The sequence below is a fragment of the Oryza sativa genome, chromosome 6 (genome assembly GCF_034140825.1).
Source record: "Oryza sativa Japonica Group chromosome 6, ASM3414082v1".
In the NCBI taxonomy this organism is placed as follows: domain Eukaryota; kingdom Viridiplantae; phylum Streptophyta; class Magnoliopsida; order Poales; family Poaceae; genus Oryza; species Oryza sativa.
In genome coordinates this window covers 11,697,529-11,710,279 of record NC_089040.1, presented here as the reverse complement: position 1 = coordinate 11,710,279, position 12,751 = coordinate 11,697,529, and the positions used below count along the sequence as shown (strand labels likewise).

The 12,751-nt window shown below is 39.4% G+C and overlaps 1 protein-coding gene across 1 annotated transcript; it reads right to left on the bottom strand.

The window, feature by feature from the left end:
• Window positions 1-1,369: 1,369 nt before the first annotated feature.
• Window positions 1,370-12,443, bottom strand: LOC4340842 (nuclear pore complex protein NUP155). The gene is made up of 13 exons (XM_015787875.3): window positions 12,005-12,443; window positions 9,858-10,027; window positions 9,554-9,680; window positions 8,636-8,898; window positions 6,922-8,554; window positions 6,638-6,850; window positions 6,257-6,504; window positions 5,742-6,153; window positions 4,837-5,042; window positions 4,372-4,717; window positions 3,200-3,418; window positions 2,762-3,090; window positions 1,370-2,289 (listed from the first exon to the last, which is right to left on the bottom strand). Exons 1-13 carry the CDS (start codon window positions 12,164-12,166, stop codon window positions 2,190-2,192), a joined length of 4,428 nt encoding a protein of 1,475 aa, XP_015643361.1. The 5' UTR covers window positions 12,167-12,443; the 3' UTR covers window positions 1,370-2,189.
• Window positions 12,444-12,751: the final 308 nt, after the last annotated feature.

Below are 12,751 nucleotides of genomic sequence, written 5' to 3'. Positions count from 1 at the left end.
TGATGTATATACACTATCAGGCATATAACACTTTAATAGTAGGGCCTATAGTGGGAGAGAGGAAAGTAAATGCAAGAATATATCCATTTTTTATTTTCAATTCCATGTTTTTTCTGTCCATAATTTTGAATAGATTCAATTTGTTTTCATGTTTTCAATAGATATCCAGCACAAATGAATTCAATTTGTTATAAGAATAGGGGTAATGGAAAGTAAGCAAGGATGACAACAAACTGTGACCGAAACGATATTAAGGATTATGATGGTATGTCATTCAGTTTGGGAACTCATTAGTAGTGCGTAATAATTATGATTGTTACATTTGGCAGGTTAGTCTTTGTGGTTATTTCCATTAGAATTTATCTATATAGATCATTGCTCATTACGTAGTAAATTCATTGATGTACAATTTTAATCTGGGAAGAAATTGTGAGGCTAATTTCCTACAGGAACCGAGAATTGACTCGGTTTATTTTTTAACTATTCTATTTGTTTCTGAACTCTCAGATTGTTTACTGCTACCACTGCTGTTATTAGTAATACATAGCTTCAGCAAAGTTATACTCAATGAAGTAGTTATCTCAGGATGATTTCTTAACAAAATTATGCTCCCAGCAGAAAAACCTGCATCGGAGAAAGATTTGAAATGAAGTTTACACATGGCGACAATACCTCTGAGGTATTGTTTCACTTCCACTTTAGGTTGACATGACAAATTCTAAGAAATAATCTATGCAACCGTCAATTTGATTTATTTATGTACATGATGCAAGATTTAAGGGCAGGAGTTGAAATATCTCTTCCCCAAGTCAAGAAGGATATGAACCTTAACACGCAGCTATAATCCTAAGATTATATATTTTGTTCCGACTTGTCACCACTAAACTGATCTACATGATGTTTCAGAGTATGCCTTTTATTATCCATCAATTAATCAAGGTATTATTGGAGAATTCCTATTATACTTGCATGTGTGCATAGATTTTGCACAATTGAATGAAGGTTTGTCTTTTGCGGTACTTCAGATGAAAAGTGTTCTTTTATGAATGCCACTCCATTTGTATATTTACGGTAGTTTATTTTAACATCCGTTTGTATATTGGTAGTTTATTTTAACATCCATTTGTATATTTACGGTAGTTTATTTTAACAAAAGAATTGATGACACTAGGAGCAACTTACATCACATCAACCGCCACAAGAGATTAGCATTTATATCACATCAACCCAATATTAGCCACAAAAGATTGTGTAACCTTGCTTGTCGTACGAGAAGCATTTGTTTAGCAGTGTTTTGCTTGTCATACGAGAAGCATTTGTTTAGCAGGTTTTAGTAATGCAGTTTAAAAGGAAATATGAACAAGATTGATGATCATACAAGCACTGTGAGTTTTCCAGTACTCTATTAGTACAGTAAAATTAGCTAAACATTTGATTTCATACAAATAGTTTTCTTAATGAATCTCAAGCTAATTGGTTCAAATGAATGGCAAGAATATGACTTCATATCATCAAGATCGTCACCATAGTACTCCAATATCATCATCATGATCAGCATCAGTCTCTAATATCATCATGAGCAGAAACCACCGTCTCCATGATTTGATTCACATGCTTTTCTTTTCAAGGAACTTGATGCACCATACATTGAGCTTGACAACGACTGTCCATTCGTAGACAAAATTAACCCAGGATATAATGGCAAGTACAGAGCATGATCTTGATTTTGGCTGAAAAACTAAACTGGGGTGAATCGAGAGAACATGATACAAATTGAAATTTTACAGCATGAATGAAACGAGATCTTTGTGTCGCTTTAAGAGCCCTAGTTCACTTTCCACTCTCCTGATCCACTTCAAGTAGTGCCAGACGAATGGCATCGCCCGCAGGACTTGCTAGCAATCAGTACAAAACAACTTTACCACATCAACAGCCGTAATTCCGTAATTCATACGGAGTACTGATTACTTAAAGTAAAGGGGGGGCTGCACAGAAGGATAATATTTGATTGATATGCAGCCCCTTGTACCCTTGGGATCTCACAATGACGTCAACCACAGGAAGAGCCTATCAGAGTCTTCGGAGATCATGTCCAATTGAACCAGGATGGCTTAGCTTTATCTCTCTACTTGGGTACAACAAATGCACGAACCCATGTTTTACAGTGCCGAGAATACAAATTGAAATGTCTAATTAGTTAATAATTTCTCCTCTAGCTCTTGGAAACCTCGATAGACATTCTCTGTTTGGTTCTTTGGAAGGCTTAACCGCCTCACCTCAGCCATATACCTGAAGTTGCACATACAACATAAAGTAAAAGGAAAATAATCAGCTCTAACTGTAAAGTGGTTACATGATATTTATAAGAAAATATGTTGAGATAGCAGTAGTACAAAGGAGCAGGAGTATTTTGACTTAAAGGCTAACAGGGATCAGGGGTTTATAGTTTTATATGGCAATGTTGAATAACCAAAAAAATGTAATGCTAAAGATAAAATTGAAATTTAACGATAAATAATTCAAATCTTGGTTGTCAAAATAAATTGTGATGACTCAGTTCAGGATTTCATGATGCATGGTTGTTACCGGCTAGCATTCCACACATCAGGTAGTGGCCAATGGCTAAGGCCCGTGTGACAAGATGCCAGCCATATGCATATTTTTACAGAAATCCAACAACAAAAATATTGCACTTTGTAGAACACGCTAAGAATGGGAAAATTTTGAGAATAAAAATGACACTTAGATGAAGTAAACTTACCGGTTTGCCAAACTACTTATTTTATCTCGAACGCCTTGATTTAAAGACCATGTTTGATTCAGCGAAAATGTTCCATCAAGAAAGAATGAAGCCCCAGCAGTTGTGGTGCCTAGTTTATGTGCAATGACAGTCATGCCCCATTCACGAAGGATTGCAAGAACTGATCTCAGAAGCCGCAGCTTCAGGTTTAGGGAGGGAACAATAGCGCCATTTGATAACAGTTGATCATACACGGCAAGCACAGGTTCAGGTAGACCTTTACAGGCTCCGAGAAGGGCTCTTGCAACATCCTCGTCACCAACTAATTCTTCTCCTGAGCTTAATCTATCCTGTAGATATTAGCGTGATGGAATAATTATGTAAATACCACTACAAAATGGGTTACAGTTACTTGTTAGTATAGAAAATACTACATAATAGACAGAATTGACAGATTACCAATGCAGCCTTCTCGAGATGAAGGCATATTATATCCAATGGTAAACAAGCGCCATCTGCAGGATCAAGTTTTGAACCTACTCTTCTCACCACAGAACATGCTTCTGCAACACCACCTCTTGTAAGTGCCTGGTCAAGAAGCCTGGCCCAAATTTCTCGAACAATTTTACTGTCAGCATCTCCAGAATAATTTGCAAAGTTGAGCATTTCCAGGCAAACCTAACAACAACAAGGTTCAAGTCGTCATGAAAAATGAAAAATTACAGTGACTACCTAAGACACATTTGCCTTACCAAGTAAATAAGTGCAACTAAAGCACTAAATACAGCTGCACAAGAAAAATGCAGACCATATTATATAACTTTAGAGCAGCAGCTTGTGAGAATTTACTGTGATCCCACACCCAGTTATAGAGCTATATTACTATATCACAAACTGTAAATTCAGCAACATGAGAAATTCAAAAACAGTTTTTTGTGGATGCAAATTCAGAGGATTTAGATATACCTATCGGTAACATGTAAATATTGATAAAGTGCTTTCTTATTTTCACACAAGCAAGTAAACTCTTTTGAGATACAGTTTACAGTGAGAAAGTTGTATTACCCATTTAATGTAGCTATGTGCAAAGTTTCCAAAACCTTATTGGAAATTCTGCATATATTAACCAGTCAAGTATATTTATTATATGTATAAAGACGCAATGGAATGCTGAGGATATGCTCAGATCACCGGTTTTCATTGTATGATCACACTACCACCACAAGTCCACAAGACATCATAGTCTATCCTACTGATTTGTGGTATCAGTTCATATGACTTTAACAGTAAAAGGAGTACAATCTTTATGACAGTTTAGAACTTATCGGATCAGACTCCCTGACTTTGTATAGTTTACAATTGTGGTATGGCCCACATGTCAGTGGCACAACTGCAGACTGCACAAAGTCAGGGGATCTGTTTCCCAACTTATGATGTGAATTTCACAGTTCTACTAACTGCTACAATCCCCATAGATATGTTGGTTATTCCTAGTAAAAACAAGTGGATCTGCTGTGCTGCTATCAATACTAAAAATGCTTATTGCCTAGCAACTCTCTTACAAGAGAGAAGCCTAAATAAGCAAAAGCAGGATCAAGGAAAAAACCACCAAGAAACAAAGATAGTCTTACCTCCCAAAGATTAAATGGAACAGCATAATCGTTGTAAAGTTGAGTAATACTCTTTAGATTCAGTGAAAGCTCTTTAGCCTTGTCCATGGCAAATCTAGCAGTATCCGCATCAGCTAGAATGTTATCACGAGGAAAGGGATCATTTGGTGATTCAGAACTGCCTGACAGATTTTCAAGCTGTGAAGCCATGAACTCTAGTTCTTGCTTGATTTGCATTTGGAACCGAAGAACTGCAAGTTTGCCTTCAAGTAGATCTATCGTGCTGCTATCAATAGGATTCCTCGAAGAATCTGCAGTAATGCCTGCACTTTTGGCCTGAATCGCTGCACTGCTCAGATATTGATACCTGGATGCAAAAAAAGGTAGGTGTCATTCCATGACACATGGACCTTATGAAAGCAAGGACCAAAACTGAGCAAAAATCACATAAGTAAACGAAAAGAAGTTGAGTCAAAATTGGGAGACCTCTGGTCAAGAGTTGGAGCTTCTTCCGCACTGGAGCACTGTCTTTCTGCCAATATCAACAACATTCTAGCAGCAGCAATATGCTCCCCCTTGAGAACATAATACCTGGCTAGCAGCTCAAGATACTTGGTTTGACTAGTTGAAATAGGTGCATCCAAATCAGTCAGTTTAGAGGCTTTTGATGCAACCACAGAAAGTCCTTGAACCTAAACGGAAAAAGAAATGAAAAAACTGGTCAGGATAGAATAAAATGCGGATATCCATAACACGGTAGAGACATAAACTGAATTTGATGTAACCACTTGATGAATTGGAAAGATATATAGCAAACTCAAAGGTATCTGTGGAATCATATAGCCAGCATATAAGAAAGACTTGTCCAGATCCTTAATGCAGAGAGCACACTAATTCTTAGGATGGTACACGGTAGTAAGATATGTTCTAACTGGCATTATTTAAGGCATGACAAGCTGCCTCATGTGTATCTAAGGAAATTTTGCAACTTCCTGGCTTGAACTGAAATGATATTTTTTTATCAAGTAAATCATGCCCAATTGTTTGTTTTTGTTAAAGATACATCATACATGGGTTTAGAACACATGAATCCTATCAGGACAGTAAGCATGTACAAGGAAAGGGGCGAAGAAGGGCCAAAATGCAAGAAAGCAAAAACACAGGCAAGCACAGAAAAGCTAAAATCCTGATTTTGCAACGGTAGAGGGGCCATCAAAAGAAAATTCACAGGCCATCCCATAAAAGTTTAAGTTAGGCAATAAATGGCACTTTTCAATAAATACAAGTTCCCATCATAAATGGACGAATCTAGCACATCAATCAAGTGTTTCAAGTTCCACCAGGATATGTATTGCATTTCTAATCAAATATCAGTAGGTATTAGGATTCACCTCTTCATGATGCTTACGACCAGCGCTCTGGAGAAAAGCAACCAGATCAGAACCTCCATATTCCAAAAGTTCATTTTCCAAACCAAGCTCAATAAGAGTCCTATACAGATGCTCATGAAACACTGTGTCTGGCCACTGGACACTTAATTGAATAATCTGTTTAATATACTTCCCTCGAGAAGCTGGATCAAGTGCAGTAACTGAAGCAGATGACTTGTCTGCACCTTGTGTGCCACTCTGTCCAACACCCTTGAGGGTACGTAAAGCATTCATAACTATTTTATAGCACTGTTCACGCTGTGCAGTTATAGTATCATGATGCCTTGCGTCGATTTGCCCATTAATAACATCAGCATTGGAATCAAGTGCTTGAGCTTTCTGTAAAGGCAAACGGACTACTGCCTCGTAGAACCTGGACCCCCACACAACAGTGAAAAAAGTCAGCTAATGGAGAATATGTAGAATTTGTATATTTATGCTACAAAAAGTAATTCGGTAAGTAATGAGCCAATAACCTTAGGTTCTCAAATCTCTTGCATATAGCACTCAAGTCAGCAGAGTCAGGAATTTTAGTTAAAAGATTGAAGGCATCTCTAGCAAGGATGTCTTTCTCGTCATGATTGTTTGTCATAGATGCTCTCTCAAGGCATTCCACTGCTAAGTAATATTTATAATCTGACTCATTGAAGTAACTAGGACAACCCTCTCTCAATTTAGTGCTGATCTCATCAACAGTTCCCCTGCCCTCTGGACCGATATAGTACTGCAAAGATTCACATAAAAAGAGAACTAAATTGGAATGGGTGAGAAAGCCCTGTGGGCATGTGTCACATTTGTGCTTTCTTCTCATTTTTGTTGACAGTGTGGGGAGGGAGGGAGAGGGGGGAGAGTGTTACCTCCATGAGTGCAGAAATAAGGCGCATGGCAAGCTGGTCACCATCCTCAGAACATACCAACTGATGAAATGTTAACTGAACTAGTTTCTTGCGCAAATCATTACCTAGTGTCTGAACCAAGCGAGCAACATTATGCTGGCAAATAAGTTGAAGCAGAAAGAGTGCTTCACCAGATCTTCGAAGCAACCGCCTAAGGCACTCAATTGCCCTCACCTGTTTACCAATTGAGGACCGTTAGTAAAAATAAATTAAGGCATGCATCCAATAAATTTCTCAAGTGTTACCTCCATCGCAGCTAGTTCGGCTGATGTGTAAGGCAGCCTTTGCTTTTTATTTGATGCAGACTGATCTGTTGGATCAGCGTCTCTAATGCGAGAGCTGTATGGACTCTTCCCACTGCTATGACCACCAGACCCAATGATAGGCCCTGCTTTGTACAGTATGGAACCAGAATCTCCTAGACCAGCAACATAACCATAAAGTCCTCTTCTTTTGTTTCTTCTTGACCTCAAAAATGTTTCCAATGAACGGATCTTACTCTCAAGAACCTTCATGGCCCCAGTAGAAAGCCTGCAAACAACCACACCATCACCACGATCATTGGAACCTACCAGTCCTCGAACCACCATAATTGGAAGTTCCCAGATAGGATACAGTAGTCTAGAAGAGCACAAGCAAAGCCCTTCATATGCACCAGAAAATATAGGTTGTGCTTCTTGAACAACTTGTCCCATACTAAAGCCTCCAGCCTGAGTTCGAGTGTTAGACAAGGCAGTACTGCCATCAATTTGAGGCATTCCGACAAGTCCAGGGTCCTCAAATGCTTCAGCAGCTTTCTCAGAAACTGCATTGCTTATCAGGCTATCTTCAGCATAAAGCAGCTTAGCAGCTAGCATTAAGCACATTGCTGCAGCCTCTCCAGCACCAAAGCGGCTAAAGAATTCTTCTAACTGAGATCTCAAAGTGTTCCCATCAAACAATTTTCTTAGGATATCAACAGGTCTGTTAAAAACTACCTCCATCAAACCCATAGTATTGAATATAACAATCCTCCTCCGAGGTAAGATATGCTGGGTAGGAAGATCTCCTTTAGCCCACAGTTTAATGGATGACTTCTCAGAAGGTTTTCCAAAAGATGCAAAGCATTCCACGTCTGCATATAATGACTGCATGATGAAAGCAGCATCTGGAAGCGGGAAGACATCAGAGGCACAAAGCATCCGACCTTCAACAGGCAAAGCAGAGACTGTTTCTCGCAGAGCCCTCGAGCTTCTAGATGCTGTCCCAAAAGTACTGGGAAGGGATAATTGGGCAGCTGAATCTTTCTGCACAGCGAGAAGGGAGGACATAGCTGTAGCAGATGAATCTGACATTATAAGAGCACCGGCAGAATAGAAAGCGGACTCCACTTTTAAAGCAAGATCCTCAGGTTGAGCTCTGCCAGCAGCTGAAACAGCACCAAATGTGAGACCACCACCAACCCCTAGAGGTGGGGAAGGCCTGGTAGCAACAATTTTTAGACAGCTTGGCCTCTGCAAACCAGTGCTAAGTCCAACTGAACTACTCCCACCTGATGTAGAAAGGAACAGTCTCTTGCCATCTGATAAAACAGCAACAGCATGAAGCCATTTTGATTCCATAGCTGACAAAGGTGCAATGCAGACAATTGATGGTTTTGGGGATCGTGCAGCTCTTTGTGCATTAGGCCTCCGACTGCCATAAGGTGCATCTCGTGGATCAACAAGATTCTTTTCTTCAGTGATCTTTCTCAGAGGACCATCGCCAGTAGCTCCTAAATCAAATAGCTGCATCTTCATGCCTTCTGTGCGCGCATAAATTGTATTTCTCTCCTCATCAATAACCATATCAACAATAGGATCAACAGCCGAGAACTTGAATGCATTTGGCAAAACCCACCTGAAAAGCATGTTTGAATAATTGGGAGACTGTTAAGAAACAAAGCAAAGCGTCACATTTCTTGTCCTACAGCTTTAGTACCTGGAAAGAAGGCTGCCTAAACCAGTAGTAAGGCAAACTTTACGGCAGCGCTTTCGCCAACCTGAACCAGTTGTATATTGCAGCTCATATATATGGCCATCACGCCCAGATAGGAAAATTTGACCCTTATCTGTACAAGTGATGCATGTCATTGTGACACCATCAGTAGAAATAATGTACTCAGGTAAAGGTTGCAATGAGAGCTCCGCATACGGATCAGTTCCATCACCACTAGCTGAACAGCAAACTCCGACAAGTATCAGCTGGCACAACAGTTGCAGATGAGTATATGACGGCTTGGAAATAAAGATCATAAATAGAAGAAAAGGTAGTAAAATTGTTGCTTGGAAGATTGGCTAGTTCACATGGTAAATTTCAATCACCAAAGAGAAAGATTAGCAAAGAGGAAGCTTGATAGTAACTGAGACAGATATTTTGTATCTTTATTTTTTTTATAAAAGGAGTCAGTGATTGTCCCATTCCTTTGATACTATGGATGACTCTACACAGACCTGTGCGCGTCATTTTTGTAGGATCTTTTGTGAAAGATTGCATCTCATATGCAAAAGCGCTTGCTTGATTGATCTTAATAAGTGTATTATTTATTTGAGATACATGGCAATGCATGGGCACTACACTAGTTAAGCTTTATTCAGCAGAAGACCTTTTGTAATGTATATGAGCTTCCAAGAGATAATGCATCGCTAAATGTCCTTGCACTTCTGTTGTTCTATTTGTAGCATTTACTAAATGTCCTTGCAGAAAAAAAAACACCTATGAGCTAATTATGTGATATTCTTTTAGATCAACATTAACCTTAGATTCTTAATCAAAATAGAACTAATGGTGTGTCCGCAAGGCATCATAGGTTTGCTCAAATTTAGCACGGAACGTAGTGATTCAAAGGGGCATAATTACCTCAACAGGAGTTGCTAATACTAAAAGGTACTGAATGGCTGCAACAAAAACACCAGGCTTTGCTCTAGCAAGGCCAACAGCACAAATCACTTGTTCATCCGCGTTATGCTCTTGACATTGCCCATCCCTGAGTGGTACATCATAATATCAAACCATATGTTCATACATTAGATGGTTAGCACGGCATGCTAAGGACAACATGAAAATTTCGAAACAAAAGGTAAGAATCACCTTGATCCATAAAAAATTGTTTTCAACTAAGTTCAATGTATCGGGAAAATATAAAGAGAAGCAAGTCAATTACCACTTATCAAAGCGCCAAATAAAAAATGAATTGTCAACAGTTGCCCAGGCACGGTGTACTTCAGAAAATATTCCACAAAGAGCTGTTCCTTCACCAGCAGCGGCATTATATCTTTCAACCAGCATAGGAGGTAACTGCCTAGTTTCTGCTACTTCCACCAAAGGAGGCCACTGAAATAAAAAGGGGCAGAGTGAGTGTGTGAAGCACAAAAGAATAAAAGATGCATTTCCAAAAAAATTGAGGAACATTTTCATAATAACTTCAGCGTATAACTTAAAAAATACACAGGAGGTAGAAAAGAATAGTCGGATCTATGTAATTTCCTCTTTTACAGGAGAGCACAAAGGTGTCTATTTATTCTTCATTAACATCAAGCATAAGTATCCGGTAAAATCTAAACCGAGAATGCTCTCGGTTTAGTATTAAAGAGCGATACACCCGTGAGAGAAGGTTCACTTGCAACTAGTACACCTACGTGAGAGACCTACGTGAGAGATGGTCTAGTTGTTTACTACTGCACAAAGTGTATCTCTTTTTTTCTTCTTATAGATTTTTCTCTTAAAATATTTATTCGATATACAATCTGATTACACCATTGTGTTCGTTGTAATTAAATCTTTATAACAAGATCTTACATGATTATATTATAATAAAAAAATATTTATGTTGTAACTTACTTTTATCATATATGTAAGTTACTTTTATCATACATATAAATTACTTTTAGATTTGATTAAGTTACTTTTTAGACATTTACTTTATCGTTAGTTCTATAATATGTTGATTAGATTTAATTTCTAGATAAACTTAGGTTTTTACCTCTATAATAGATTTACTTTTGATGTCGTGACAAGTTACTTTTTTTTTTGTTTTAAGTTACTTCTATAATATATGTAAATTACTTTTACCATTTATTGAATTTACTTTTATATGTCTAAGAAGTAATTTAATGAAATATAAAAGTAATTTAGATATATTATAAAAGTAAATTGTATTTTTCATAAAAAAATATAATCATGTGAGATCTTGCTGTAAAGATTTAATTGTTACGAACACAACGGTGTAATCGGATCATAAATCGGATGAGTGATTTAAGAGAAAATTCTATAAGAAGAAAAAAAAACATGCACTGTTGGGTATACTAGTAGCAACAAGAGAGGCCGCTGGTTAAGACAATCTAGCTTACATCTCGTCGTAGTCATGTCCTAAGTATCCAGTATCACAAGAAATGTTGATTTGCAACCAATACAATGGATCCCTGCACTTCAGTTGATTTTTTTTCATAAAGGAATTGTTTCACATATCTAATAGAAAAAATGGAAAGTAATAAAACAAAACACCTCAAATAGGTTCCAAATATTTTAACAGTTTGAGAGGTGAACTCTATACCCTTTGTCGGTTTGTCCCATCTGTTGAAAGAAGGATATATAAGTTGGTTCCTAGTTTCATAAAATTTCACTGCCTACCTGGAATGTATGGGATCCCCAAACTACAATCAAACTATGGATGTTCACATAGAAAGAAGGAATTTAAGGGAGACAGGAAAATAAGCTCACAGAGTGATTAATGATGCTACAAAAAAAGTGTTACTATTTAACGTATATCAAAAGATAACTTCCCCTAGAGTTTTCCCCGGATTTCAAATATAACTGGAGAGTTTATTCCACAGTTTATTATACGTAATCCAGGGTTAGCAGGATCCTAAAATTTAACAAAATTAAATTGGCCCATAAATACATTGGTGAGCTCTGTTTTTGTCCCCGCCTCCAGCCTCCCGGGATCTCAAATTATGACACAGAAGATAAACCAGAATTTTCAAATGATGCACCACAGTAGCTACAGAAAAATTCACCCTAACGTTCTACTTAACTAAACATAACGGCCCATTTCAGGGTTCTCGTTCTCATCAACACCCCACTTCGCAGCTTCCCCTCCCCTTTCTCTCAGGAAACAAATAACTAACTAGTTAAAAATTCCAGCGAATCGCCCAAAACAACAGCTGCTTGGCGCACCGCTCCCCAACTCCGCTGCAAACCTCAAATCTACCAAGAATAATTTCTCCCCGACAACGAGAGCCTCTGCAGATCAACGGCTCAGCCGCGCACAGCCCCGAGTACAGAGCACGCGATTGGTTCCGGGGAGCTCACCTCCTTGGGATGCGAGGAGTAGGGATGGGAGGCGTAGCGCGAGGCCTCGAGGGCCTCCTCCAGGTCGGGCTGAGCGGCGGCGTCGCGGCCGATCCGCTCCGAGACGTGGAGCCCCGCGGAGGCCACGTCGGGGCCAATCGCCTCGTCCTCCGCCCAAGCCATCGCCGGAGCAATACGCCTCTTGCGGGGAGAAGGCGCGGAGGAAAAAAAAAAACCTAGAGCGCAGCGATGGGGGTGCAAATGTGAGGAATGGCGGGGTGGGAGGGGGTTAGGTTGGGGTTTTTCAAGTTTTCCAGCGCGGGTTCCCCCGCTTTTGCCGTGGCGCGTTGGGGAAACGAGGCGGAGGTGGAGGCGAAGGCGGAAGTGGCGGCGACGGCGCGAGGCGGAGGCGGAGGCGGCGGCGGCGGCGACGGCGCGCGCCGGTGGGAGATGGAGCGGCGCGGGGCTAGGGTTTGGGTGGGGGTTTTTTTTTTTTACTACCGACCGGAGGTATGCGGAGAAAAAATATTCTACTGTTGCCGACGTGGCACCGCTCCGGCGCTCCCTGAGCTCCCCATGCGTCGATAACGGATGAAAACGGTCAGAAAATACCCTAAAACTGTGTTTCTGCAGCCATATTTTCCAAACTCATCTCCATCGTATTAATTTATTTAAAAAAAATACCTAATACTTAATTAATTATTGTAGTACTAATGAGTCGCTTTGTTTTTAATACGTGTAGGATGAATTGCCAGCCATTTCCGTAAT

Excerpts from the sequence above, each read along its gene's own strand:
- LOC4340842 (XM_015787875.3), bottom strand. The coding sequence starts at position 12,166 with ATGGCTTGGGCGGAGGACGAGGCGATTGGCCCCGACGTGGCCTCCGCG. Across the intron at positions 6,851-6,921 it reads CCGAACTAGCTGCGATGGAG|GTGAGGGCAATTGAGTGCCT; the intron begins GTAACACTTGAG and ends ATTGGTAAACAG. Across the intron at positions 3,419-4,371 it reads TTCCATTTAATCTTTGGGAG|GTTTGCCTGGAAATGCTCAA; the intron begins GTAAGACTATCT and ends TGTTGTTGTTAG.